At 45.4% G+C, this 26,608-nt stretch overlaps 1 protein-coding gene across 1 annotated transcript in view; it reads right to left on the bottom strand.

Annotated features, from left to right (window-relative positions):
- ANKRD42 (ankyrin repeat domain 42) overlaps positions 1 to 24,647 on the bottom strand; it is a 39,030-nt gene extending 14,383 nt beyond the window's left edge. Inside the window, exons 1-10 of the mRNA XM_087722068.1 lie at positions 24,582 to 24,647; positions 22,137 to 22,300; positions 20,265 to 20,372; positions 17,881 to 18,000; positions 14,325 to 14,460; positions 10,150 to 10,350; positions 9,141 to 9,266; positions 8,084 to 8,189; positions 5,741 to 5,910; positions 974 to 1,100 (exon numbers count right to left, since the gene is read on the bottom strand). Of these exons, the coding sequence (XP_087578194.1) occupies positions 974 to 1,100; positions 5,741 to 5,910; positions 8,084 to 8,189; positions 9,141 to 9,266; positions 10,150 to 10,350; positions 14,325 to 14,460; positions 17,881 to 18,000; positions 20,265 to 20,372; positions 22,137 to 22,300; positions 24,582 to 24,609 (1,286 nt within the window). The 5' untranslated portion in view covers positions 24,610 to 24,647. The remainder of the gene's footprint in view (positions 1 to 973; positions 1,101 to 5,740; positions 5,911 to 8,083; positions 8,190 to 9,140; positions 9,267 to 10,149; positions 10,351 to 14,324; positions 14,461 to 17,880; positions 18,001 to 20,264; positions 20,373 to 22,136; positions 22,301 to 24,581) is intronic.
- Positions 24,648 to 26,608: the final 1,961 nt, after the last annotated feature.

The following is a 26,608-nucleotide window of genomic DNA, read 5'->3' as shown; positions in this document are numbered from 1 at the left end:
CTCAAAATAACACAACCAGCTTGCATGTCTAGGGCAGGACTAGAACTCACCGTCTCCTGGTGATTGGCTCAAAATAACACAACCAGCTTGCATGTCTAGGGCAGGACTAGAACTCACTGTCTCCTGGTGATTGGCTCAAAATAACACAACTAGCTTGCATATCTAGGGCAGGACTAGAACTCACCGTCTCCTGGTGATTGGCTCAAAATAACACAACCAGCTTGCATGTCTAGGGCAGGACTAGAACTCACCGTCTCCTGGTGATTGGCACAAAATAACGTAACCAGCTTGCATATCTAGGGCAGGACTAGAACTCACTGTCTCCTTGTGATTGGCTCAAAATAACACAACTAGCTTGCATATCTAGGGCAGGACTAGAACTCACCGTCTCCTGGTGATTGGATCAAAATAACACAACCAGCTTGCATGTCTAGGGCAGGACTAGAACTCACCGTCTCCTGGTGATTGGCTCCAAATCAGCCACCCAGCTCTCATGTCTAAGATGGAAGTAGAACTCACTATCTCCCGGGACTCAAATTCACCCAACTAGCTTTCACTCACCATCTCCCGGTTCCTAAGCGGACACCTTAACCACTACACCAGGTTGTGTCTCGTGGAGTCAAAGCAGGGGTGGGTTTCAACCGGTTCGCGGCGGTCCCTGCGAACCGGTTGGTCGGCGAACCCGGAAGTAAGTAACTTCCGGGAACGGCGAACGGCCCTTACCCGGTTTTGACGAGTTCTGCGCTTCCACGCATGCGCAGGACGCATACAGCGCCCGCGCGATCCTCCAGGAGCAGCTGGAGCATCGCACAGACGCTAGTACGCATGCGTGCACCGCGCGCGTGCACGAGGACGCCGCCGGCCCCGTTCCAACCGAACCGGTTGGAACGCGGCGAGAAACCCACCCCTGAGTCAAAGCATCGTGAATACAACACCAGTGAACTTCTCAGCCGCTTGCAAAAAAAATACTTACCTTTCAAACCTTTTCTCATCGAGTTTGGTCTGCCTTTCCTGGGGAGTGATGCCTCCAAGCTGCTTGAAGTTGCTGAGGGCCACTTCTAGGAGACCTTGCAACTCTTCCACTTTTTGGTAGGCTCTTCCTAAAAGAAAAGGTTTTATTTTATTTATTTAACTAAATCTGAGAGCCTTTTTATGAACCTGCTTGAAACTAGAATCCTAATTTTGCAAAACGTCTTCTCCAGTGACACGGTATTGCAAACGAGGGCATACAAAACCTTTGCCGGACCAATCCTCGAATACAGCTCGTCTGCCTGGAATCCACACTGTATATCGGACATTGATACAATCGAGCGAGTCCAGAGGTATTTCACGAGAAGAGTCTTCCACTCCTCTGCTCACAACAGAATCCCTTATGCCACCAGGCTCGAAATCCTGTGCTTGGACAACCTAGAACGACACCTCCTACAGTCTGACCTAAGTGTAGTACACAAAATTGTCTGCTACAAGATCCTATCTGTCAACAACTTCTTCAGCTTCAACCACAATAATACACAGGCGAACAATCGATACAGACTCAAGGTAAACTGTTCCAAATTCGATTGCAGAAAATACGACTTCAGCAAGAGAGTGGTCAACGCCTGGAATGCTCTACCTGTCTCTATTGTTACATCCTCAAACACCCCACAGCTTCAACCTCAAACTGTCTAGCGTGGACCTCACCCCATTCCTAAGAGGTCCGTAAAGGGGGCGTGCATAAACGCCCCAGCCTGCCTTCCGTCCCTGTCCTACTCTCCCCATTTATTTTTACTCATTTCCTTTGTTCATGTCCATGTTTATACTTACACCTGTTATCTTGTACATGTTTGACAAACTAAATAAAATAAATAAACAAACAAATGAGAAGCCCAACCATTTAAGCAAAAGTCTCAGAGAGCAAATAAGAATCACAGCGTTCGGTGCAGCCTCGCTCGCAATGGCTGATTCGGCTGATCCCTGAATTCTTTTAGGACACCGTACAGGTGGTCCTCAACTTACGACCACATTTGAGCCCAAAGTTTATTACGTTGCTAAGCGAGACGGTTGTTCGGTGAGGTTTGCCTCCCGTTTTGAGACTTTTCCTGCCGCGTCTGTTAAGGGAATCACTGCAGCTGTTAAATTAGTCCCACCGTCGTTCAGCGAATCCGGCTTCCCCAAGGACTTGGTTTGTCAAAAGGTCGCAAAAAGAGGATCCCGTGTCTCCGGGGATGCTGAGCCCGTCATAAATAGGAGCCGGTTGCCACGCATCTGAATTTTGATCACGGGACCACGTGGTTGCAGCGACGGTCATAAGTGTGAAAAGGGGTCCTGAGTCACTTGGTTTTCAATGCCGTTGTCACTAAACGGACTGTTGTAAGTCAAGGACTACCTGTCCCGAAATGATTTTTACAGAGACTTAAGATGACTTGAATCAATTTAACAGGTCAAGTCTTGGAGAGTTATGTTTTTCTTATTCTTATTCTTTTGTTGGCTTTCATAATATAGTGGTACTCGTCTTACAACCAACATCCATTACGGCTATAAATAGCAGTAATAGCAGTAGACTTATATACCGCTTCATAGGCCTTTCAGGCCTCTCTAAGCGGTTTACAGAGAGTCAGCATATTGCCCCCAACAATCTGGGTCCTCATTTTACCCACCTCGGAAGGATGGAAGGCTGAGTCAACCCTGAGCCGGTGAAATTTGAACCGCTGAACTGCTGATCTAGCAGTAGCCTGCAGTGCTGCATTTAACCGAGCAGGGCGCAGAGAGGCTGGTTGGCCACCAGGAGGCACCTGAGCCTTGGACCAGTGGAGAGGAGACAAGGGAGAGTGATCCGGACGCCAGCAATGAGTTGTTCCTGGATGCACGGCACCAAAGCGCTAATAGGCGTCAGGAACAGTTGCGCAGTTACAGGAGGTAATTGCACTCAGCTGGTGGTCATTAGGCTCCTCTCCAGACTATAAGAGGACTGCTTGTGCACACGCCCCTTTTGCAAGAGTCAACGCATTGACTAAAAGTCGGAGAACTTTTGTGGCTAGCTTGGCCAGCTGGATTGCTGCCAAGGCTTATCTGTGCTGGATTGCTGCCAAGGACCTGTCTGTCTTTTAATAAATTCCTTAAAGTATCTTTGGCTCAGCGTGCTTTGTTCTGGGACAAGGGGGTTCAGAACAATAACCTATTAAATGGAATAATAAATGTATAAGAATGATAAATGTGAAGAAGAGCGACAGTTATGTGAATGTATACTTAAAATGGTATGTAAGAGAATAAAAAAATTAAAAAATTCTTTGGGGGGGAAAAACGCCTCCCTTTGTGAGAAAAAATGGCACATCTCTGGGACTGGCATGCGCACACCATTAAAAAGCCTGAAAACCTCAATTTGTGTTCAAAGCAGTGGGGATTTTTTAATGTCTACATTATTTCTAAATAAACTGTTGAAGACTCCAAAAAAAGGGGGGGGTGTACATTTTTTCCAATGAAGATCATTCTGCGCATGTGCAGAACAGAAAATAAAGATGGTGGTGCCCAGGATAAAATCACTACGATCATGTGTCCAGCCAAGTTACTACCTATTCGGCCGAACCGGTCCGCACCTCTACCGGTTCCACCACAAAACCGCGAAGCCCTTATCAGCGCCGACATAAGTGCGGAGGGCAAATCCGCACCATCCGAAGCGCTAAGGAAAAACGCGACCCTACCGCGATGACATAACCGTGGAGGGCAAATCCGCACCTTCCGAAGCACTCAGCACCCTAAACCTAACCCTAAACCTAACCCTAAACCTAACTCTAAACCTAACCCTAACCCTAACCCTAACCCTAACCTAACCCTAACCCTAAAGCAAACCCCTAAACCTAATCCTAACCCTTACCTTAATTTAAATCGGCTTTCTGCCGCCGCGCTGTTTTAAAGCGCCCTTCTGCCGCCCCCCTGTTGTCGCGGCGGTGATGACATCACGGTGATGATGTCACGGCTTTAGCGACGCGGTTTTATCACCGCTATTTTGACGAGCGCGATTTTGTCGTGCCACGCCTCTACCTACCCAATTTTACAGTCATCTACAGAGATTCTCAGTCATCCAGGTCATGGTTGTCCCAAAGGTGCATTTTCAAAAGGCAACTGGAGATAGATAGATGATAGATAGATAGATAGATAGATGGATGGATGGATGGATGGATGGATGGATGGATGGATGGATGGATGGATGGATGGATGGATGGATGGATGGATGGATGGATGGATGGATGGATGGATGGATAGATAGATAGATAGATAGATAGATAGATAGATAGATAGATAGATAGATAGATAGATAGATAGATAGATAGATAGATAGATACAGTAGATAGATAGATAGATAGATAGATAGATGGATGGATGGATGGATGGATGGATGGATGGATGGATGGATGGATGGATAGATAGATAGATAGATAGATAGATAGATAGATAGATAGATAGATAGATAGATAGATAGATAGATAGATACAGTAGATAGATAGATAGATAGATAGATAGATAGATAGATAGATAGATGGATGGATGGATGGATGGATGGATGGATGGATGGATGGATGGATGGATGGATGGATAGATAGATAGATAGATAGATAGATAGATAGATACAGTAGATAGATAGATAGATAGATAGATAGATGATAGATAGATAGATGATAGATAGATAGATAGATAAATATAGATAGATAGGTAGATAGATAGATAGATGATAGATAGATAGATAGATAGATAGATAGATAGATAGATAGATAGATAGATAGATAGATAGATAGATAAATATAGATAGATAGATAGATAGATAGATGATTGATATATAGATAGATAGATAGATAGATAGATGATAGATAGATGATAGATAGATAGATAGAAAGATAGAGAAATATATAAAGATAGATAAATAGAGAGAGAAATATATAGAGATAGATAAATAGAAAGATTAATAGAGGTAGACATAGAAAGAGAGAGAGAAATATATAGATAGAGATAGATAGATAGATAGATAGATATAGATAGATAGATAGATAGATAGATAGATAGATAGATAGATAGATAGATAGATAGATAGATAGAGATAGAGATAGAGATAGATAGAAAGATAGATAAATATATAGAAAAATAGATAGATAGATAGATGATAGATAGATAGACAGACAGACAGACAGACAGACAGACAGACAGACAGGCGAAGAAGAATATATATCCTTCTCCATGAGGATTGGTCACCAACTTGGTCCCTCAGCTCTTCCAATGGTGCTTTGATCACTGCTGAAATTGAGTTCCTCCTTCTCCTTCCCTTCTCCTTCCTCAAGTCGACAAACCCCACTCTCTAGCAGCACTGATGAGATTATCTAGTTGGGTAATAAGAGGTCTTCAAGAAAACCACCAAGCTCAGAGAGCACAAAGGACCCCACAGTTCAAACCCAAACTACAAATATTCTCCATCATAGAATTCTTCTTCCTCCTCCTCCTCCTCCTCCTCCTCCTCCTCCTCCTCCTCCTCCTCCTCCTCCTCTTCTTCTTCTTCTTCTTCTTCTTCTTTCCTTTTCTTTGAAGACGTTTTGCTTCACATCCAAGGCGCTTCGTCAGTTCCGACTGTCACAAGGAGGAGTTCAATTCTGACCGTCAATTCAAGGAGTGGAATTTAGTTTCATTCTCTAGCAGTGACTTCCCGGCTCTCGAGGGGAAAATGTAAAAAAATAAATAAATAAAATAAAACCTTTACCAAGGAAGTCCTTGGACTTACCCCGAGCGTCGGTTTTCTCTTGCTTGCTTTCCTTCAGGTCCTCTTGGTTGTCCGTGCTCCCTTCCACCCCGTGATGTTCGAAGAAAGAGGGGTCTTTGATGTCGATTTCAAGATCGGAATCATTTCCCATCTTGTTCTTCAGGTAGGCCACGACAGCTAGCTGGGCAAATCTGCACAATCCACAGGCCAATTTTAGTATTTGAGTATTTGAAAATTTATTTATAGGCCGCCCTTTTCCCTGGGGGGGACTCAGGGCGGCTTACAACTCATGGGGAGGGGTGACTAGAAAATGACAACCCGCAGACGATTCCCATGCCGACTTTTTTAATGTCGGCTCATAAAAAGTCGGAGGTAGCTTCATGGATGGAAGCCCTCTTGTTAAAATTGTTCTGTTTCAGGGGTGTCAAACTTGATTTCATGGAGGAGCCAGTGGTGAAATTCATTTTTTTTTTCACTATTGGTTCTCTGGGCGTGGTGTGGTTTGGTGGGCGTGGCTTGGTGGGTGTGGCTTGGTGGGCGTGGCAGGGGAAGGATACTGCAAAATCCCCATTCCTTCCCCACTCTGGGGCCAGCCAGAGGTGGCATTTGCCGGTTCTCTGAACTACTCAAAATTCCCGCTACCGGTTCTCCAGAACCTGCTGAATTTCACTCCTAGGAGGACCGCCTCAGGGTTGTGCTTGGCCCCTGGGTCTTGAGTTTGACACCCCTGCATGCGCTCTCTCTCTCTTTCCCCTCCCCCTACGCCCCCCCCGTGTGTGTGTATGTGTGTGTCCGTCCAATCACATTGGCTAATGAAGAATTCTATTCTATTTTATTCTAATTCATTATTCTATTCTATTTTCTTTTCTATTCTATTCTAAATGTACATGTATTATATTATGCCCTATAGATTCTATTCTATTTTATTCTAATTCCATTATTCTATTTTATTCTAATTCCATTATTCTATTTTATTCTAATTCCATTATTCTATTCTATTCTATTCTATTCTATTCTAATTCCATTATTCTATTCTATTCTATTTTCTATTCTATTCTATTCTAAATGTGCATGTATTGTATTATGCCCTATAGATTCTATTCTATTTTATTCTAATTCCATTATTCTATTCTATTCTAATTCCATTATTCTATTCTATTCTAATTCCATTATTCTATTCTATTCTATTCTAATTCCATTATTCTATTCTATTCTATTTTCTATTCTATTCTATTCTAAATGTTCATGTATTGTATTATGCCCTATAGATTCTATTCCATTCTAATTCCATTATTCTATTCTATTCTATTCTAAAGATACATGTATTGTATTATGCCCTATAGATTCTATTCTATTTTATTCTAATTCCATTATTCTATTCTATTCTAATTCCATTATTCTATTCTATTCTATTCTATATTCTATTCTATTCTATTCTAAATGTTCATGTATTGTATTATGCCCTATAGATTCTATTCCATTCTAATTCCATTATTCTATTCTATTCTATTCTAAAGATACATGTATTGTATTATGCCCTATAGATTCTATTCTATTTTATTCTAATTCCATTATTCTATTCTATTCTAATTCCATTATTCTATTCTATTCTATTCTATTCTATTCTATATTCTATTCTATTCTAAATGTTCATGTATTGTATTATGCCCTATAGATTCTATTCCATTCTAATTCCATTATTCTATTCTATTCTATTCTAAAGATACATGTATTGTATTATGCCCTATAGATTCTATTCTATTTTATTCTAATTCCATGATTCTATTCTATTTTCTAGTCTATTCTATTCTATATGCCCTATAGATTCTATTCTATTCTATTCATATTCTATTCTATTCTTTCTTTTCATATTCCATTCTATTCCTTTTCATATTCTCTTCTCTTCTTTCTTTCCATATTCTATTCTATTCTATTTTCTATTCTATTCTATATGCCCTATAGATTCTATTCTGTTCTGTTCTATTCTATTCTATTCTATTCTATTCTATTCTATTCTATTCTATTCTATTCTATTCTATTCTAATCCATTCTATTCTATTCTATTCTATTCTATTCCATTCCATTCCATTCCATTCTATTCAATGGATTGAATTATGGGGTTCTTGCCGGACTTCCCCTTCATTACAAATGCCTCTCGTTCATGCTGTCTTGGGAGAGGGCCAGGAGGTGGAAGCAACAGCCACTGCCTGCTAAATAAAAAAAACATTGCCTGGTCTCAGGTAACCCAGGCTTAGCTTTTGCTCATTCATTGCCCCCCTGCTGACGACCCATTTAAGTGCTGTCTGTCGGCTGAACATGCAGGAAAACCGCTCCACATTCGCTCCTCGCTTGAGCTGTGGTCACCTCTTTGCAACGTCCTTGGGTGTTTCTCCGGCATCATTGGCAATATTGCAGTCGGCTTCCCTGTTAATCAGCCATTCTAAGATGTGTAAGTGACCTTGTCCGGCCGCTGGCGAGAGACAAAAGGAAACATCAGGTGCAAAAACGAAACTTAAAGCAATGTATCAAAGCAAACTCTACCTAAAACGCAGGGGTGAAATCCAGCAGTTTCTAACAGTTTCTGGAGAACCAGTAGTGGAAATTTTGAGTAGTTTGGAGAACTGGCCAATGCCACCTCTGGCTGGCCCCGCCCCCATCTATTCTCTGTCTCCCGAGTACCAGCTGATCTGGAGGGAATGGGGATATTGCAGTAACCTTCCCCTGGAGCAGGGAGGGAATGGAGATTTTACAGTATCCTTCCACTGGAGGGGGAGGAAATGGAGATTTTACAGTATCCTTCCCCCGGAGTGGGGAGGGAATGGAGATTTTACAGTATCCTTCCTCTGGTGTGGGGAGGGAATGGAGATTTTACAGTATCCTTCCACTGGAGGGGGAGGAAATGGAGATTTTACAGTATCCTTCCCCCGGAGTGGGGAGGGAATGGAGATTTTATAGTATCCTTCCCCTGGAGTGGGGAGGGAATGGAGATTTTACAGTATCCTTCCCCTGGAGTGGGAGGGAATGGAGATTTTACAGTATCCTTCCCCTGGAGCGGGGAGGGAATTGAGATTTTACAGTATCCTTCCCCTCAAGTGAGGAGAGAATGGGGATTATACAGTATTCTTCCCCTGGAGTGGGGAGGGAATGGAGATTTTACAGTATCCTTCCCCTGGAGCAGGGAGGGAATGGAGATTTTACAGTATCCTTTCCCTGGAGTGGGGAGGGAATGGAGATTTTATAGTATCCTTTCCCTGGAGTGGGGAGAGAATGGGGATTATACAGTATCCTTCCCCTGGAGCGGGGAGGGAATGGAGATTTTGCAGTATCCTTCCCCTGCCATGCCCACCAAGCCACGCCCACAGAACCGGTAGTAAAAAAAAAAATCGAATTTCACCACTGGTAAAACGGATGTTCTCCGGACCTTTGTGGAGGGGCGTTGATCCTCGATCGTCTCGTTCGTTAACGTTGATGATTTTATTTTCTAGTAGCATCCTTAAGGTGTCCAGGTCCCCTCTGAAGGCAGCATCATGCCCTGGAAAGCTTAAATCTTTGCAAAGAAGGAGAAAAAAAAAAAGAAATCCATGAATTTGGATCACGATGGTCCACCGAAGACGGAGATGGCTAACCTTTTTTGGTGCCGAGTACTGAAAGGGCCTCCTCAAACACCCATAATTAATTAATTAATTAATTAATTAATAATAGACTTTAGGAGGCTTGTAGAGTGCTTCTGGGGGGGGGAGCAGGTGGGGGGCAAAAATGAGCAAATAATGGCCCGTTTTTACAAAAACGGGCCCATTTTTGTCAAAAGAGGACATATAAAGCCTTTAGGAGGCTTATAGAGTGTTCCTCTATAAGCCTACTAAAGGCTGACACCCTTTTTCTCTCTCATTTCTGCCCTTCCCAGCCCCCAGGAGCACTCTGGAAGCCTCCTAAAGGCTATGCATGGCCATTTTGGTGAAGGGCCCAGGGTTTCAGGAGGCCAAAAATGCTGCATTGCGTGTATAAGATTTTCAGCCTCTTTTTTGAGAGAAAAAGGTGCGTCTTATAGAGCCGAGGTGTCGCAGTGGTTAAAGGCTACTTCAGCTGACTGCAGTTCAGCAGTTTGGCTGTTCAAATCCCACCGGCTCAAGGTTGACTCAGCCTTCCATCTTCCGAGGTGGGTAAAATGAGGACCCGGATTGTTGTTGGGGGCGATATGTTGACCCTGTAAACCGCTTAGAGAGGGCTGAAAGCCCTATGAAGCGGTATACAAGTCTAACTGCTATTGCTATTGCTATTGTCTTATACTCTGAAAAATATGGTAATTAAACAAAACCTGCATTCTGTGTATTGCAGGTTCTAGTAAAAGTGAGGAAAGCTGCATTTGAGAAGAGCAAAATACTAGCCTCGCAATTTCTCTCCCTTCTAAGGGTTTACTTATTGTCACGTACTTTCTTCCTCGTCCGATGACTCTTCCTCCTCCTCCATACTGTTTATGTAAACCAGGATGTTTTCCTTGTAGAACCTCTGGGCCAGATCCCGCGGGGTCTCACCGTGGTCGTTCCGGGCTTTCAAGGAGTGGACCAACGTGGGCATTTTGCTCACCAAATATTTAAAGCAGTGAAGGTGGCCTTCCATGGCGGCCAGGTGAACTGGGACACAATAAGAAAGATGAGTCCAACATTTGAGCTACTCTGACAGTGACAGATTAAGAGCGTTGGAAGGGACCTTATAAGTTATCTAGTGCAAACCCCCATTATATCGTCATGATATAAAAAAAGATTTTGAGCCTCTAGAAAGAGTGCAGAGAAGAGAAACAAAGAGGATTAGGGGACTGGAGGCTAAAACATATGAAGAACGGTTGCAGGAACTGGGTATGTCTAGTTTAATGAAAAGAAAGACTACGGATGACATGATAGGAGTCTTCCAATATCTCAGGGATTGCCACAAAGAAGAGGGAGTCAAGCAATTTTCCAAGGCACCAGAGGACAGGACAAGAAACAACGGATGGAAACTAATGAAGGAGAGGAGCAACCTAGAACTAAGGAGAAAATTCCAGACAGTGAGAACAATTAATCATTGGATTGATTTAACAGATTAACAAAGTTGGGAGGTACCTTGTAGGTCATCTAGTCCACCCCCCTATCCATGAAGGAGACCTTACACCTTTTCTGACAGATGGCAGTCCAGGTTCTTCTTGAAAGCTTCCAGTGATGGAGCTCTGGCAACTTCTGTTCCATGGCTTGATTGTTCTCAATGTCAGAAAGTTCCTCCTTATTTCTAGGTTGAATCTCTCCTTGGTCAGTTTCCATCCTTGTCTGGCCTTCAGGTGCCTTGGAAAATAGTTTGGCCCCCTCCTCTCTGTGGCAGCCCCTCAAATATTGGAAGGCTGCTATCCTGTCTCCCCTGGTCCTTCTCTTCACTAGACCAGCCATGCCCAGTTCCTGCAACCATTCTTCTAATGTTTTAGCCTCCAGTCCCCTCATCATCCTGGTTGCTCTTCTCTGCCCTCTTTCTAGAGTCTCAACATCTTCTTTATAGGGTGGTGACCAAAACTGGATGCAGTATTCTAGGTGTGAACCTAGAACCTAATCTGGACCAATCCTTCCCCAACCTTCTAGGTATGTTGGGTGAACAGCATAATCACCCAATGAAGGAAATTACATTGAAATGGGTGTTTAAAGGCATGGGACTCAATGGAGCTTCAATCATTTCCATCAAAATGTTAGATTGTGCAGAGATGAACAGGTTAACTTTGAAAATAAAGGAGAAAGAGGAATGGGTGCACTTCAAGGTATGGGGAAGATTTTATGGTTGGCTAGAGAAAGAAATCTAGAAAAGAAAGTAAGGGGGAGAGACAGAATCCAGACGACACACTATTAAATGGAAAAGGGGAGGAAGAGGGGGGAAAACAGAAAAGAAAGTGCTAATATACAAGTATATGTTCAAGAGTGAGATATAAGGAAAAAATAGGATATGTTAGCAAAGGAAAGGGAATAAGAAATGATAAGCATCAAACTATAATTGGGTTTGCGGGAATACCACCCCCAAAATACACAAGTCGAGAATGGAAAAGAGGTAACCACAACAACAGAAAAGGAAAGGAAGAAAGGAGGAGAGGAGAAGAGAGGAAAGGGGAGGGAAGGAAGAAAGAGGAAAGGAAGGCTGGAAAGGACAGAAACAGAAGGCAAGAGGGTAGGAAGGGGAAGAGGAAGAGAGGGATAGGGAAGGGAAGAAGGAAAGGGAAAGAGGAGGAAGGAAGGAAGGAAGGAAGGAAGGAAGGAAGGAAGGAAGGAAGGGAGGGAGGGAGGGAGGGAGGGAGGGAGGGAGAAAAGAAAGGGAAAATAGGGTGGTGATAACACAAAATAGGTGTACAGCAGTGGTGGGATTCAAATAATTTAACAACCAGTTCTCTCCCCTAATAACCAGCTGGGTGGGAGTGGCTCAGTGGTCATGTGACTGTGTGGGCATGTCCAACTCCGCATCACTCAGGTCGATGGGCGCTTCACCTTAGCTGTTACAATGTAATCAGGGTTAACCAGAGAGGCAGTTTCTGTAAGCAGGGTTTAGGTTAGGTTTAGGTTTATTCGATTTATATGCCGCCCTTCTCCCAAGGACTCAGGGCGGCGTACAACATTAAAAGAAACACATAATACAAAAGTTTAAAAGAAATTAAATTAGGATATCCCAAACCCTATTAAAATTGACAATCACATTTTTTTAAAAAAAGAATTCAAATTAAAATTAACAGTGATCAATAAGTTTTTTTGTTTTGTTCAGGCCAGGCTGGCTTGCTGGAAAAGCCAACTTTTTAGGGCGCGTCGGAAGGACCGGAGGTCGGGGATTATACGAAGCTCCGGGGGCAGCTCATTCCAGAGGGAAGGCGCTCCCACAGAGAAGGCTCTCCCCCTGGGGGTGGCTAGCCGACACTGTCTGGCCGACGGCACCCTGAGGAGGCCAACTCTGTGGGATCGCACTGGACGGTGGGAGGCTACCGGTGGCAGTAGGTGGTCTCGCAGGTACCCTGGGCCTAAGCCATGGAGCGCTTTAAAGGTCATAATTAGTACCTTGAATCAGGGCAATCAAGATGAGGCTAGATACAACACCAGAATGTTTCCTTCCTTCCTGCCTTCCTTACAGGATTAGCCCTATAAAGTGTGTGGAGGGGAAATAAGATTTCTTCCAACAACTGGTTTTCCCAACTACTTAGAAAGTTAACAAGCGGTTCTCCCGAATAGGTGCGAACCGGCTGAATCCCACCACTGGTGTATGGGATGGTAAGCAAAGATTCCAGAATGTATATTTTAATTTTTTATATGGAAAAATAAATGTGTAAGAGTGATAAATGTAAAGAAGAACAATAACTATGTGCGTGTATACCTATAATTGTATGTAAAAGAGTTTAAAAAAACTTTTTAAAAAAATCATTTCCATCTTTCTTATTTTTACAAACAAGGCAGCAAGCATAGATAGCGTGCCTTTCTCATTCTATTTTCCCCACGACAGCAAACTTGGGACATGAGTTAGATGAGCCAAGGTGGCGCAGTGGTTAAATGCAGCACTGCAGGCTACTGCTAGATCAGCAGGTCAGCGGTTCAAATCTCACCTGCTCAGGGTTGACTCAGCCTTCCATCCTTCCGAGGTGGGTAAAATGAGGACCCAGATTGTTGGGGGCAATATGCTGACTCTCTGTAAACCGCTTAGAGAGGCCTGAAAGGCCTATGAAGCGGTATATAAGTCTACTGCTATTGCTATTGCTATTGCTTGATTGAGGAGTTAGGTTGATAGAGAGAGAATGACCCAGTCACCCAGCCAGCTTTCCTCAGTCTATCTTTTAAAGAAAAAAAAAAAAAAAACACCAGAAATTGTACTTGGAGAAAAATCCAAACCTAGAACAGGCCACCAACTCATTTTTCCCGCTGCCATAATAACTTCACGCTCTTCCTCTGTCCCCTGATTCACGAGGATGACTGGGAAGTTTGCAGTATCCTTCTACATGGGGCTGCCCCTGAAGAGTGTTCGGAGACTACAGTTGGTCCAGAATGCAGCCGCGCGAGCGATATCGGGTGTACCTAGATACACCCATGTTACACCTATACTCCGCGAGCTGCACTGGCTTCCTATCGGTCTCCGAACGCGTTTCAAGGTGCTGGTTATCACCTTTAAAGCCCTACATGGCCTAGGACCCGGATATCTGCGAGACCGCCTCCTGCCACATACCTCCCAACGGCCGATAAGATCTCACAGGCTGGGCCTTCTCCGGGTGCCGTCGGCCGGAAAATGCCGGCTGACGGCCCCTCGAGGGAGGGCCTTCTCTGTAGCTGCTCCAGCCCTGTGGAACGATCTACCCGCAGAGATCCGGACCCTTCCCATTCTCTCGGCCTTCCGAAAAGCCACTAAAACCTGGCTGTTCCGGCAGGCCTGGGGCTGTTGACCCCATGAACGAGGTCCAGCCCCACCTAGGATGAGTGTATGGAGTGTTGCTTTTAAATCTGTTTTCTCTTTCCCTATATTTTAACTTTTTGTTTTTACTCTTGTACTTTGTAAGCCGCCCGGAGTCCTACGGGATTGGGCGGCATATAAATTTATTAAATTACAATTACAATTACAATTTCTCCCATCATACCGGGAAGGTTTCCATCTTTATCCGCATCATCTAAAGTAGCTCCCCATCGGACGAGAAGCTGGAGGCAGCCTAATCGGCCGTAGAAAGCAGCATTGTGAAGAGGCTTCCAGTCGTTCTTATCAGAAGCGTTGACATCCTGGTTTGTTCAAATGGAAGGAAGCCAACATTTCAGAGGGAGTCGTGGGCAGTAGGTGAAAAGAGTAAACACGGGAGCATTACAAGACTTGTGTTCCTGGGATTATAGGGGTTAGCTGTTTCTTCCTCCTTGGCTTGAGGCGCAAAGAAAATTTGCAGTACAGGAGATGTATTGCTCAAACCTACATACAAGAATCTATGTCAACTATAGTTTAATAGATGCCAGGTAAGGGTCAGAGAAATTCAAGAGGGGTTGGGCTTAAACCACGAGAAAATTTTGGTGGTCCGCAGAAAAATTATTTGCATTTTTTTATATTGCACTAACTCAGGGGTGGGTCCCTGCCAGTTCTAACCTCTTCTATAGAAAGAGGTTCCACAAATCTACCGTGTCGTTTAGAACCGGTTCCAGCTCTCTCCCCCCGCCCATCCGCACATCATCAAGATGAAGAGCGAGGGGAGGAATTCTGGGAGTTGAAGTCCACAAGTCTTAAAGCTGTCAAGTTTGAACACCCCTGGGGTTTTTTTTTCTAAAGGGTTAGGGATGCAAGGGTCTTGTAACTTGACAGCTTTAAGACTTGCACACTTCAACGCCAGAGTTCCTGAGCCAACATTTTGGTTGCTAAGCAAGAGGGTTGTTAAGTGAGTTTCACCACATTTTTCAAGTTGGCCATGCTCACCCAGTCACATGACTGCCAAGCCACTCCCACTCAGTCACATGGCTGGCAAGCCACTCCCACCCAGCCACATGGCCAGCAAGCCACTCCCACAAAGCAGGCCACACCTACAGAAGAGGTTCTAAAAAATTTTGAAACCCACCCCTGCACTAACTCAGGGGTCCTCAAACTACGCCCCCTGAGCCGGATACGTGCGATGAACGATTGTGTCGCTGCAGAGAGTGTCCCGCTTCAAGGTCTTTTTGTGCGGGTCGGAGGGGGGCAGAAATTCCGACTTGGGGTCTGTTTCAGCCTCCTGGTGTGGGGCTTTGGGGGAAGACTAGAGGGAGTTGCCGCTGGTGGCAAAGAGCCGGAGGGCCTCGTTCCAGTGGGACTGCATCATGGCCTGGAACTGGCTGACCATCCCAGCCCATTGAGCCTCCAGGCGCCGGCACCTGGCTTTGCACTCCCACAGGTCTTCCCTCTGCTTGGAAAGCCTATGCTTGTAGTCCTCAGTGAGGTGCTTCTGCTGAGCCTCCTTCTCGGATAGATCCAATTTGAACTGAGCTGTTTTGCCAACTCTTTCTCCTGGGGGCTGCTTAGCTCCAGCAACTGCTTCCTGTTGGGGCCCTAAGGAGCCCGTGTGGGCAGGAAAGGAGTGGCGAGTAGAGGCTGGCAAGGTGCCCCTTGACATGAGTGACATTGAGTTGGCCATGCCCACCCAGTCACATGACCACCTTGCCACGCCCACCCAGCCGGTCATTAGGCAGAACATATTAGTGGTCCGCGGGATTTAAAATTATGAATTTAGTAGTCCCTGAGGTACCGAAAAGTTGGTGACCCCTGATTTAGACCATTGGTGACAATGTAATGATTCTAGGCTGATGACTTGCTTAACTCCATCCCTCAGTTCTGCCTGCCCTTCTCCTACATCTAGCAATATTATCTTCCCCCTTTTTTGCCTAGCTTTTGGGTGACTTCTCTGTGGATTCAAAAGACCATCAATTCAAATTTGAATTCCATAGTAAATAAGAGCTTCTTCAAATCCTGTTCAGTACTCAGTGGCTATACTGGATCTGGTAATCACAGGAAAACCACAAGTGAAAAACAGCTACGATGAAAATTAAATTCTTCCTTGAGAGCTGTTAAGCCAGTAAAACTATTAAACATGGAGTTTTAGTCCTTACGTTTAGTATACATTCCATTTATCTCTCACACGAGAGACTTCACAGCTCAGGTAATGGTGCGTGAGAATGACCTTGATGGATGGGGAGGGGAATTGATACTGCCTAGGGAAAAATTTAAATAAGGAGAAGGAAAGCCGACAGCTGCATAATAGACAGAGAAAAATAGAAACCATGTGCCCTAACTTATCAGGCAGTAAAAGAGACAGCGGGAGATTTCTACTTTCAGATGTAGGAAGTTATCACCCAGCCCACTCCCAGAAAAATGAAATATCCTAGGAAATATTGAAAAGGCAGAATATTTCTCTGGATGAGAAAAGAAAGAAACATGTTTTAAAAGACAGAATAGCTGCCTGTAGCTTCCTGCCCATCCCCCTTTGTCAATGGGCCATTAAGAAGGCCAAGCTAGTCCACTTTACATAATAAAGACTTCTCCACTGCAGCTCCAGGGGGATGGGAGTAAAAGCATGATAATATTGGCCCTTTACTCAACTGACCGCATGGCATCTGAGAACTCAACCAAACCTGGATTCAAAACACAGCCTAGAGAGCTGCCCCTGCATGGCCCCATGGGAGTCTGACAACCAATCAGAATACATTTCTTACACAGGAACAGGAAACAGAGAGGTGGGACTGAACAGGTTATAAAAAGCCTAGCAAGCCCCTCCCTCAGCCCTTCTCTTCTTCTCCACCAACATTGAAGCACGTGATCACCTTTTCTGTTCAGGGCTCAAGCCATGTGGTCCTGTCCACCATTAAAACCATCTTTCCAAGCAGCCTCCATGTCTCCAGTGTCTTTTCCCCCACTTGGAACTGAACCCAGAAGGACATTTCTTTCATCACAGATTTTCAAGATATTGTTAAAATAGCCTTACAATAAAGTAGGGACTTTGCCTGTTTCTTGCCAGATCTGACAGGTAAAGGTTCCCCTCGCGCATATGTGCTAGTTGTTCCTGACTCTAGGGGGCGGTGCTCATCTCCATTTCAAAGCCAAAGAGCCAGCGCTGTCCAAAGATGTCTCCGTGGTCATGTGGCCGGCATGACTAAACGCCGAAGGCGCACGGAACACTGTTACCTTCCCACCAAAGGTGGTTCCTATTTTTCTACTTGCATTTTTTTTTCGTGCTTTCGAACGGCTGGGTTGGCAGAAGTTGGGACAAGTCACGGGAGCTCCCTCCGTTACGCTGCGCAGGGGACGCGAACCTCTGAACTGCCAACCTTTCTGATCGACAAGCTCAGCATCTTAGCCCCTGAGCCACAGCATCCCTTGACAACAGAACACAAATTTATGAACCTAAGGTGGGAATGTGGGAAAGAAGAGGATGGAATTTGTCTCTAGCTTGACCTTCTTACATCAGAGGAGGGCTGTCCACTGGGGGACAATCAAAAGTCAAAACCACAATCATACAATGTGCCATACGTATAAAGGGCAGACTTCCACTGCATGCTTGTGATGGCCATCTTGAATTTTTTTGACTGCCCCTGAAGAAGAACACACTGTGAATGTTATGGAAAAACTAGGAGTGAGGTGAATTATACAGATTCCAATTAGGAATAACCCTTTTAAAAAGTTACATTTCTTACCACTCCGCTCCGGAGCACGGTTTGTAAGGTGAATGAGTGTCCGTGAGTCGCTGCGAGATGCGCTGGAGTGCACCCTAACTCATCCGGGACGCCTAGATTCACGGCATTGAGATGAAGGGCCTGGGGAGCGCATAAATACATCTCTTAAATATATGAGCTGGCGGGAATATCTAGCAGTCTTTGCTTATTCTGACCTAGGCTTCCCAAAAGCCCAAAGCCGACTCCTCTTCCCGATAAAACCCCTTTTATTTAGGTTAAAGTGAATTCCTCTCCAGCAAAGTCCCAGACAACAGTCTTTCAAGAGGTTTCACAACTACTGACCTTTATCAGGCTTGGAGAGCTGCCAGGCCGATATCTTCCAAACGCCACGCTGTAGCAGCAATTACTTGGCAAGAAGTCAGGAACAGATCTTCACCTGAATGAATTTAACTAATTGCCTCCCGCAAACTCCACTCCCCTTTCGCTCCTCTCTTATTTCCTCTGGGAGGGGCCATTCACCATCCACCTGCGGCTTTACTCCCATATCAACCCTTGTTCCTTAGCTGTTCCCTTCTCCTAGCAGCTCTGCACATGTGCACACTGGGAACAGGCTCCAGCTGTTCTTCTGCCCCACTGATGTCCAACTCCAAAGGCAGCTGATAACTGTCGGATGGCCCTGGCCCCACTTCTGCCTCTGACGCAGAGCCCTCATCAGAGCCTTCCCCAGACTCCAGGACTGGCCCAGGTTCCTCCCCAACCTCCTCACTGTCCGAATCTGCTGCCAGATCCTCTGGCGGGCCACAACATTGGTTAACCTCAGAAAGCTAGAGAAAGCGAAAGGTAAAGGCGAAGTTTTCCCCGTCCAATCACGTCCAACTCTAGGGGATAGTGCTCATCTCTGTTTCTAGCTGAGGGAGTCGCATGACAATCTGCAACTGTTGTAAATGCATGTTGTAAATGCATAATCTTGCACATGCGTATTTCCTGCCGATTACCTCCCTCAGACCGATAAGATCTCACAGGTTAGTCTCCTCCGGATTCCATCTGCCAGCCAATGTCGGCTGGCACTTCCCGGGGGAGAGCCTTCTCTGTTGCAGCTCCAGCCCTCTGGAACGAGCTCCCTGTTGAGATCCGGACCCTTACTACCCTCCCGGCCTTCCGCAAAGCCACCAAGTCCTGGCTGCTCCAGCAGGCCGGGGGGCTTGTGAAACATCCAGCCGCACGGAAATTGTGAATGTTGCGTCTTTTTTTTAAAGTGTTGTCTTGTCTATTTATCCCCTTTCCCTTGTCTGTTGTGAGCCGCCCGGAGTCCTCCGGGAGTGGGCGGCATACAAGACAAATGAAATGAAATGAAATGAAATGTTGGTTGCCAAATGCCCGAAAATGGGGCGTGCGGAGGCAGCAATAGGATATGGCAATCCGTGCAGCCTGAAACAGCTGATGGTCGGGAGGTCAATCCAACAACCATCAGCTGCTTGTGCTAATCAGGCTCTGCTGAAACTGAAACTGAAATGGACTGTTTGCTGTTTGCTGCAAGGAAGCAAATTGCTGGGAGGCAGAGGCAGATTTTTTTTCTTGTTTTCTTCCCCAAAAGCTAGGTGCGTCTTATACTTCGGAGAGTCTTATACTCTGAAAAATGCGGTAACTTAACACCATTTTCAAATCTTTGACCATTAACTTCCTCCCAAGAACCTGGTTTATTACAGTAGGGCTGTCAATGTTTCTCAACCTTGATGGCTTTAAGATGAGTGGACTTCAACTCACAGAATTCCTTGGACAGGATGTTGCCTGGGGCATTCTGGGAGTTGATGTCCATGCATGTTAAAGCTATACCAAGATGGAGAAAAATATTGCTCTAGCCCTGAAAAAATTCCTAGATGACAGCTGGGAAATCTGGTTCCACCACAAAACCACGCTCGACTAAACCGCGTCCGACTAAACCGCGTAGCTGACGTCATCAACAGGGCGACAACAGCGCGGAGACAGAAGCACGCTGTAAACCCTAAACCTAAAATTAACCCCTAAACCTAAACCTAACCCTCCTAAACCTAATCCTAAACCTAAACCTAACCCTTAACCTAACCCTAACCCTAACCCTAACCCTAACCCTAACCCTAACCCTAACCCTAACCCTAACCCTTACCTTAAGTTGAATCGGCTTGCTTTCAAAGCGCTATTTAAAGCGCCCTTCTTTCTCCGCGCTGGCTGTTGTCGCCCTGTTGATGACGTCAGCGACGCGGTTTAATCGGGCGCGGCTTAGTCGAGCGCGGTTTTGACGGGTCACAGGGAAATCTACAATCCCTGTCCTAGAAATCGACTTGGGACAAATATGTCCTTTCCAAATGAATCCTGGTTTCTAATTAAACCAGTTTCACCCTTAATCTGGGTTAAAGGGAGACACTCACCTGCATGCAGGCATCCTGGCCTCGAATTGCGGCCAAATGAGCTGCTGTCCAGCCTCTTACAGTCACCGCAGTCTGATCAGCTCCATGCCAGAGAAGCCAGTGAAGACACTAGCAAATAAGAAGACACACTTTAGTTTTCTATTGTGGGAAGGAAAATCCAGCTGGCTTCAGTTCCAAGCTGGGAGGAAGATACTGGAAACATGGAGGCTGATTGGAAAGATTGTTTATTGATGAAGCAGAAGATTTGGTGATTCTGGGCAGCCGACAAAATGGACTTGAGAGTGGAGGGGGGGAGTTATGCCTTTTGCACTTGAGCTTCCTGTTCCTGCGCAAGAACATGTCCTTTAATATTCTACTGAGTGTTGTCAGATTCTTGTGGGGGTCATGTAGCGGTCAAGGCTGGCTCTATAAGCAAAAGAGGAAATGCAAAACCTAGGTCCATGATGGCAAACCTACGGCATGTGGTATAGTGGTGGGTTTCAAAAATTGTTCGAACCTACTCTGTGGGTGTGGCCTCCTTTGTGGGAGTAGCTTGCCGCCCATGTGACCGGATGGGAGTGGCTTGCCACCCATGTGACCGGATATGAAGATGCCGACGACACTTGTCAGAACCACCTTAAATTACCTCACACACAGCACTGGCATGCATAAGAATAGGATGTAAACTTGTTTTTTAAAAGGCGTCTTTGGTTTGCGTTAAAACAACTTCAACACACGCAATGTTCTGATTGCACCAGAAACGCAGTAGTCATCCTTACCTTTCACAGAGGCACTGAGTTTTATAAATATGAGCATGATAGTGTAGGACAATCATATCCAAGGACCAGTGGTGGGTTTCAAAAAAATTTGGAACCTCTTCTGTAGGTGTGGCCTGCTTTCCGGGTCCACTGGTGGAACCTCTTCTAACCGGTTCAGTAGATTTGATGAACCGGTTCTACCGAATAGGTGCGAACTGGTAGGAACCCACCTCTGATGTGGTACCACAGGTGGCATGCCAGCCATCGCCCAGCCTAGCTCCAGTGTGCATGTACGTGCACCTCCCACCGGCCAGCTGGTTTTCACGTCGCTGCCATGTATGCACGGGGAATGGGGCATATGCACTCAGATTGCATTTTGTGGGTCGTGTGTGCACCCCACCACCCTGTTTTGGGCCTGGAAGGCATCCCGCATCAACGTGGAAGCCAAAACAGGGTACAGGGGCACTGCACAAGGCCCCTCCATGCTCCATTTTGGGCCTGAAAAGCTTCTGCAACTTGGAAGACAAAAATGGGCAAAGTGGACCAGGGCGCATGCATGGGGGACACGCACGCACGCGAGCGGCGCATGTGTGGGGGGCATTTGCATTGTATTTTGGAGTTGCAGGCTTTGGGCACTCAGCACCAAAAGGTTTAGCTTACTGTTTGTCTGAGCTAATCTTGTCAACCTTTGGCTGGTTGCTTATCTGAAGTTTCTGTCTGACCCAGTCTTTCTGAATAGATTACCACAGCTGCATTTCTAAAAGCTGACCTCCTTAGTTAGCAATAGCAATAGCAGTTAGACTTATATACCGCTTCATAGGGCTTTCAGCCCTCTCTAAGCGGTTATAGAGTCAGCATATCGCCCCCAACAATCCGGGTCCTCATTTCACCCACCTCGGAAGGATGGAAGGCTGAGTCAACCTTGAGCCGGTGAGATTAGAACCGCTGAACTGCAGATAACAGTCAGCTGAAGTGGCCTGCAGTACTGCACCCTAACCACTGCGCCACCTCGGCTCTAGTTCCTCAATCCCTGGGCCACGTGAGCGGTGGGCTGGCACGCAGGTGTCAACTCGTTCACTTATCCATCCCTTCTTTTCAATTTGAAAGAACACGGGGCCACCGGATGGTGTCTTACCTCCAAACTTCCGGAATGGGCTGCCCAATGCAGAGGAGTGAACTTATAGACTGGATCCACCTCATTAATGCTGACGCCAAAGGTCACCATTTCATCCAGCTGTTTGACGTTCCCAGTTTTGACGGCCTCGTGGATGGTTTTGCATTTTGGCTTTTTGGGCCGTTCTGCAGAAGGGCAAGGGGACAGCAACTCAGCAAAACAGAATAACGGAGTTGGTAGGGACCCTGGAGGTCTTCTAGTCCAACCTCCTGCTCAAGCAGGAGACCCTGTACTACTTGAGAGACCGCCTACTGCCAATTACCTCCACTAGACCAATAAGATCCCACAGATTGGGCCTCCTCCGAATTCCATCAGCCGGCCAGTGTCGACTGGCGACTACCCGGAGGAGGGCCTTCTCTGTGGCTGCTCCAACCCTCTGGAACGAACTCCCCGTGGAGATTCGTACCCTCACCACCCTCCAGGCCTTCCGCATAGCCCTTAAAACCTGGCTGTTCCGACAGGCCTGGGGCTAAAGACTTGCAGCCCCACTCCGAATGGTATGATTGCTGTGTGTTTTAACTGTGTATGGTCTTTATGTTTTGTAATTTTGTCTGTTTTTCCCCTCCCTTGAACTGTGAGCCGCCCTGAGTCCCTTCAGGGAAAAGGGCGGCATACAAATAAAGTAAATTGAAATTGAAAAATTGAATTCAGGCAAATGCCTGTCCAAGCTCTTTTTTAAAACCTCCAGTTTTGGAGTAGCACCCACCCTATCAGGAGGCAAGTTGTTCCACTGATTGTTCTAGCGGCCAGGAAATTTCTCCTTAATTCTAGGTTGCTTCTCTCTCTGATTAGTTTCCATCCCTTGTTTCTTTTCCTGCCTTCAGATGACCTTCAATTGACAACAGAGCTGCCGTTTTGGGTTTGCAAACATCGGATGACGATTGATGTCAGCAAAATGATACAGAAATCCTTAAGGCTTTGTTATCATCTAGTGTAGAGAGTAAGGATTTAATGGAGGTATACTGGATTTGTTGTCTAGACAAAAGGGACTGAGGTATTGTGTTTAACTTGAGAATGAGGTAAATTCAGAAATAAAAATTTGTATTAAAGTGTAATTAGAAAGGGGATATTTCTTAAACATAACAGTGGCATAACTAAAAATTAGAAAGGGGATAAACAGCAGATTATAATTTAATATAAATCTGTGTATTACTATGAGAAAAATATAAGTCTGTTAAACACAAGAACTATGATTATTAATATTTTATTTGTAGTAAAAGGCGTGACAGTTAGGATATGGAGATTGGCATAAAAATAACATACTGAAACATCGAATAATCAAATAATGAAAGATTATATTAAAATCTTGGCGTGTCTTATACTCTGGTGCATCTTATACTCCGAAAAATACGGTAATTCCAGTGGACATATGACCATTGTATCCTCGGTGACGCCATCTTGATTTTCTGTTCTGCACATGCGCAGAACAATCTTCATTGAAAAAAATCTATTTTTCCCCTTTTTAAATGTGCACATGCGCAGACCATTTTAAGTGCAAATGCGCACACATACAAAATTTTTCGGGCACCGAACCGGTAGAAATGGCGGCAGGTTATACAATACAATAGCAGAGTTGGAAGGGACCTTGGAGGGAGGAAGGAAGGAAAGAAGAAAGAAGGAAAGAAGGGAGGGAGGGAGGGAGGGAGGAAAGAAGAAAATAAGAAAAGAAAGAAGGAAAGAAGGGAGGGAGGGATTAAAGAAAGAAGGAAGGAAGGAAGGAAGGAAGGAAGGAAGGAAGGAAGGAAAGAAGGAAAGAAAGAAGGATAGAAGGCTAGAAGGGTGGGAGGGAGGAAAGAAGGAAGGAAGGAAAGAAAGGAGGGAGGGAGGGAAAGGAAAAAGAAAGAAAGAAGAAAGAAGAAAGAAGGAAAGAAGTGAGGGAGGGAGGGAGGGAGGAAAGAAGAAAATAAGAAAAGAAAGAAGGAAGGAAGGAAAGAAGGAAAGAAGGAAAGAAAGAAGGATAGAAGGCTAGAAGGGAGGGAGGGAAAAAAGAAGGAAGGAAAGAAAGGAGGGAGGGAAAGGAGAAAGAAAGAAAGAAGAAAAGAAAGAAAGAAGAAGAGGGAGGGAGGAAGGAAGGAAGAAGGAAAGAAAGAGGGAGGGAGGGAGGAAAGAAGAAAGGAAAGAAGGGAGGGAGGGAGGAAAGAAGAAAATAAGGAAAGAAAGAAGGATAGTAGGGTGGGAGGGAGGAAGGAAGGAAAGAAGGAAAGAAGGGAGGGAGGGATTAAAGAAAGAAGGGAAGGAAAGAAGGAAGGAAGGAAGGAAAGAAGGAAAGAAGGAAAGAAAGGATAGAAGGGAGAGAGAGAGGAAAGAAGGAAGGAAAGAAAGGAGCGAGGGAAAAGGAGGAAGAAAGACAGAAAGAAAAGAAAGAGTAGAGAGTAAAGGAGAAAGAGGAGACAAAGCAAATCTCACCCTGTTGGGAGGTGACAGCAGCCGGCATGGTCCCGGGTTCTCTGAAATCTCACAGCTCTTCTCCTCTCCCTTCCTTTCTTCTTAGTGCTTCCTTGGCTGCCAGGAGGTTGCTATGGAAACCCTGTACACTTCCTGCGATGCTCTGTCGGCCATGTTCTCTCCTGGCAGGTGGACTGGAAGCCTCCAGACCTCAATCTCCACTAAAGCAACTTGGGCTTCAATCTTGAGCCAAGCTACCCGGCAATTGGGCTTTTCTTTCCTTTTTCCTTTGAGAACAGAATCACCTGCATTCAGGGAAACCTGGTTTAAATCATAATAATGATGATTCCGGGTGAGTTCACTGCAGCTAAATTTGCAAAACACAAATTTAGCCAACAGGGATTAAGTTTGCTGTGTTGTGAGAAGGGGATAATGGTACAAGTTAGTCTTCCACTTACAACAGTTCATTTAGTTACCATCCGAAGTTACAACCGCACTGGGGGGGGAAATGACTTATGACTATTTTTCACACTTCTGACCGTTTGCGGCATTCCCCAGGGTCACGTGATCAAAATTCAGAAGCTTGGCAACTGACTCATATTTATAACGGTTGATGTGATCCTCTTTTGCGACCTTCTGACTAGCAAAGTCAATGGGGAAAACCGGATTCACTTAACAGCCACCTGACTAATTTAAGAGCTGATTTAATGACTTCACTTAACGAATGTGGCAAGAAAAGTCGTAAAAGGGGGCAAAACCCGCTTCACAAATTTCTCACTTAGCAACTTGTTGGGTTCAATTGCGGTCATAAGTTGAGGACTGCCTTTCGTGCGAACTTGATTTACAGGCAAAATAAGCCGAAGCTTTATTCAGGACAGACGGCTATTATTCTGGGGGCGATTCTTTAGAGCCGTGAGGACGAAACTATGACAGACGTGCCCGAAGTGGCACACGGAGCCATATCGCCTGGCACATGCGTCATTGTCCGTTCCTCTTCTGGGGTCCTGGCGCACATGCACACATGACAATCAGCTGGCCAATGTGTGACCCACAGTGCTGGAAACCGGAAGAGCTGGTCTCCCAACTGATTGGTGCATGCGCGTGCGCAGCAGTAACCGGAAGAATTGCTGGCTGGCGTGCATTCATGTGCCAAAACCCAGAAATACATTTCCCAGCGCCCAAATGCTCCCTTGGCAGCTCCTCTTCCTGGTCGCGGCCCGGACGAGCACACGTGTGCATGTGCTTTTTGGCACTCGGTGGGGTCGTGGTTTCATGTGCTGCTGACGTCCCACGGACAATGGGGCTTCTCTTGTTAGCGTGGCCCTGTTTCTAGCCTGCCACGCCCCAGTGCCAGTCCATGGGCGAGGAGGGGTTGGGGGCCTTTGCGTTGGAAAACTAGATATACTTGGCCTAAAGGATTGGAGGCAACATGTTAGCTGAATTCCACTACTTGAGGGGCTGTGCCAGGGAAGAGGGGGTCAACGTAATTGGTTCCACCACAAAACCGCGGTAGACTAAAGCGCGCTCGACGAAAGCGCGTACGTGACGTCATCACAGCGCGACGAAAACATCGCGCTGTGAGCAGTAAATTTAAAATTAAAGCGAAAACCTTACCCTAACCCCCCCAAACCTAAGCCTAACCCTTAACCTAACCCTAACCCTTAACCTAACGCTAAACCTAACACTAACCCTTAACATAACCCTAACGCTTAACGTAACCCTAACCCTGACCCTAACCCTTACCTTTATGTGAATCGGCTTGCTTTAATTTTATTTTAATTTAATTTATTTTTAATTTAATTTGTCGCGCTGATGACGTCACGTACGCGCTTTCGTCGGGCGCGCTTTAGTCGACCGCGGTTTTGACGGGTCACGAACGTATTCTCCATATCATCACAGGGCAGGTCAAGAAGCAATAAGAGGCAGATCCAACGTGGAAATAAGGAGGAATTTCCTGACAGTGAGAACAATTCATCTATGGAATAAGGTGAATGAAACCTTAAGCTCCTAAATTGGCTCCATCAGTTAAGAAAGGTATAGTTTTATTT

The sequence above is a fragment of the Thamnophis sirtalis genome, unplaced genomic scaffold, assembly GCF_051295495.1.
Source record: "Thamnophis sirtalis isolate CommonGarterSnake01/CBP01778 unplaced genomic scaffold, rThaSir2_p1.2 scaffold_8, whole genome shotgun sequence".
Classification (NCBI taxonomy): domain Eukaryota; kingdom Metazoa; phylum Chordata; class Lepidosauria; order Squamata; family Natricidae; genus Thamnophis; species Thamnophis sirtalis.
The sequence above is the reverse complement of the archived record's forward strand: the minus strand, read 5'-3'. Positions and strand labels throughout refer to the sequence as shown.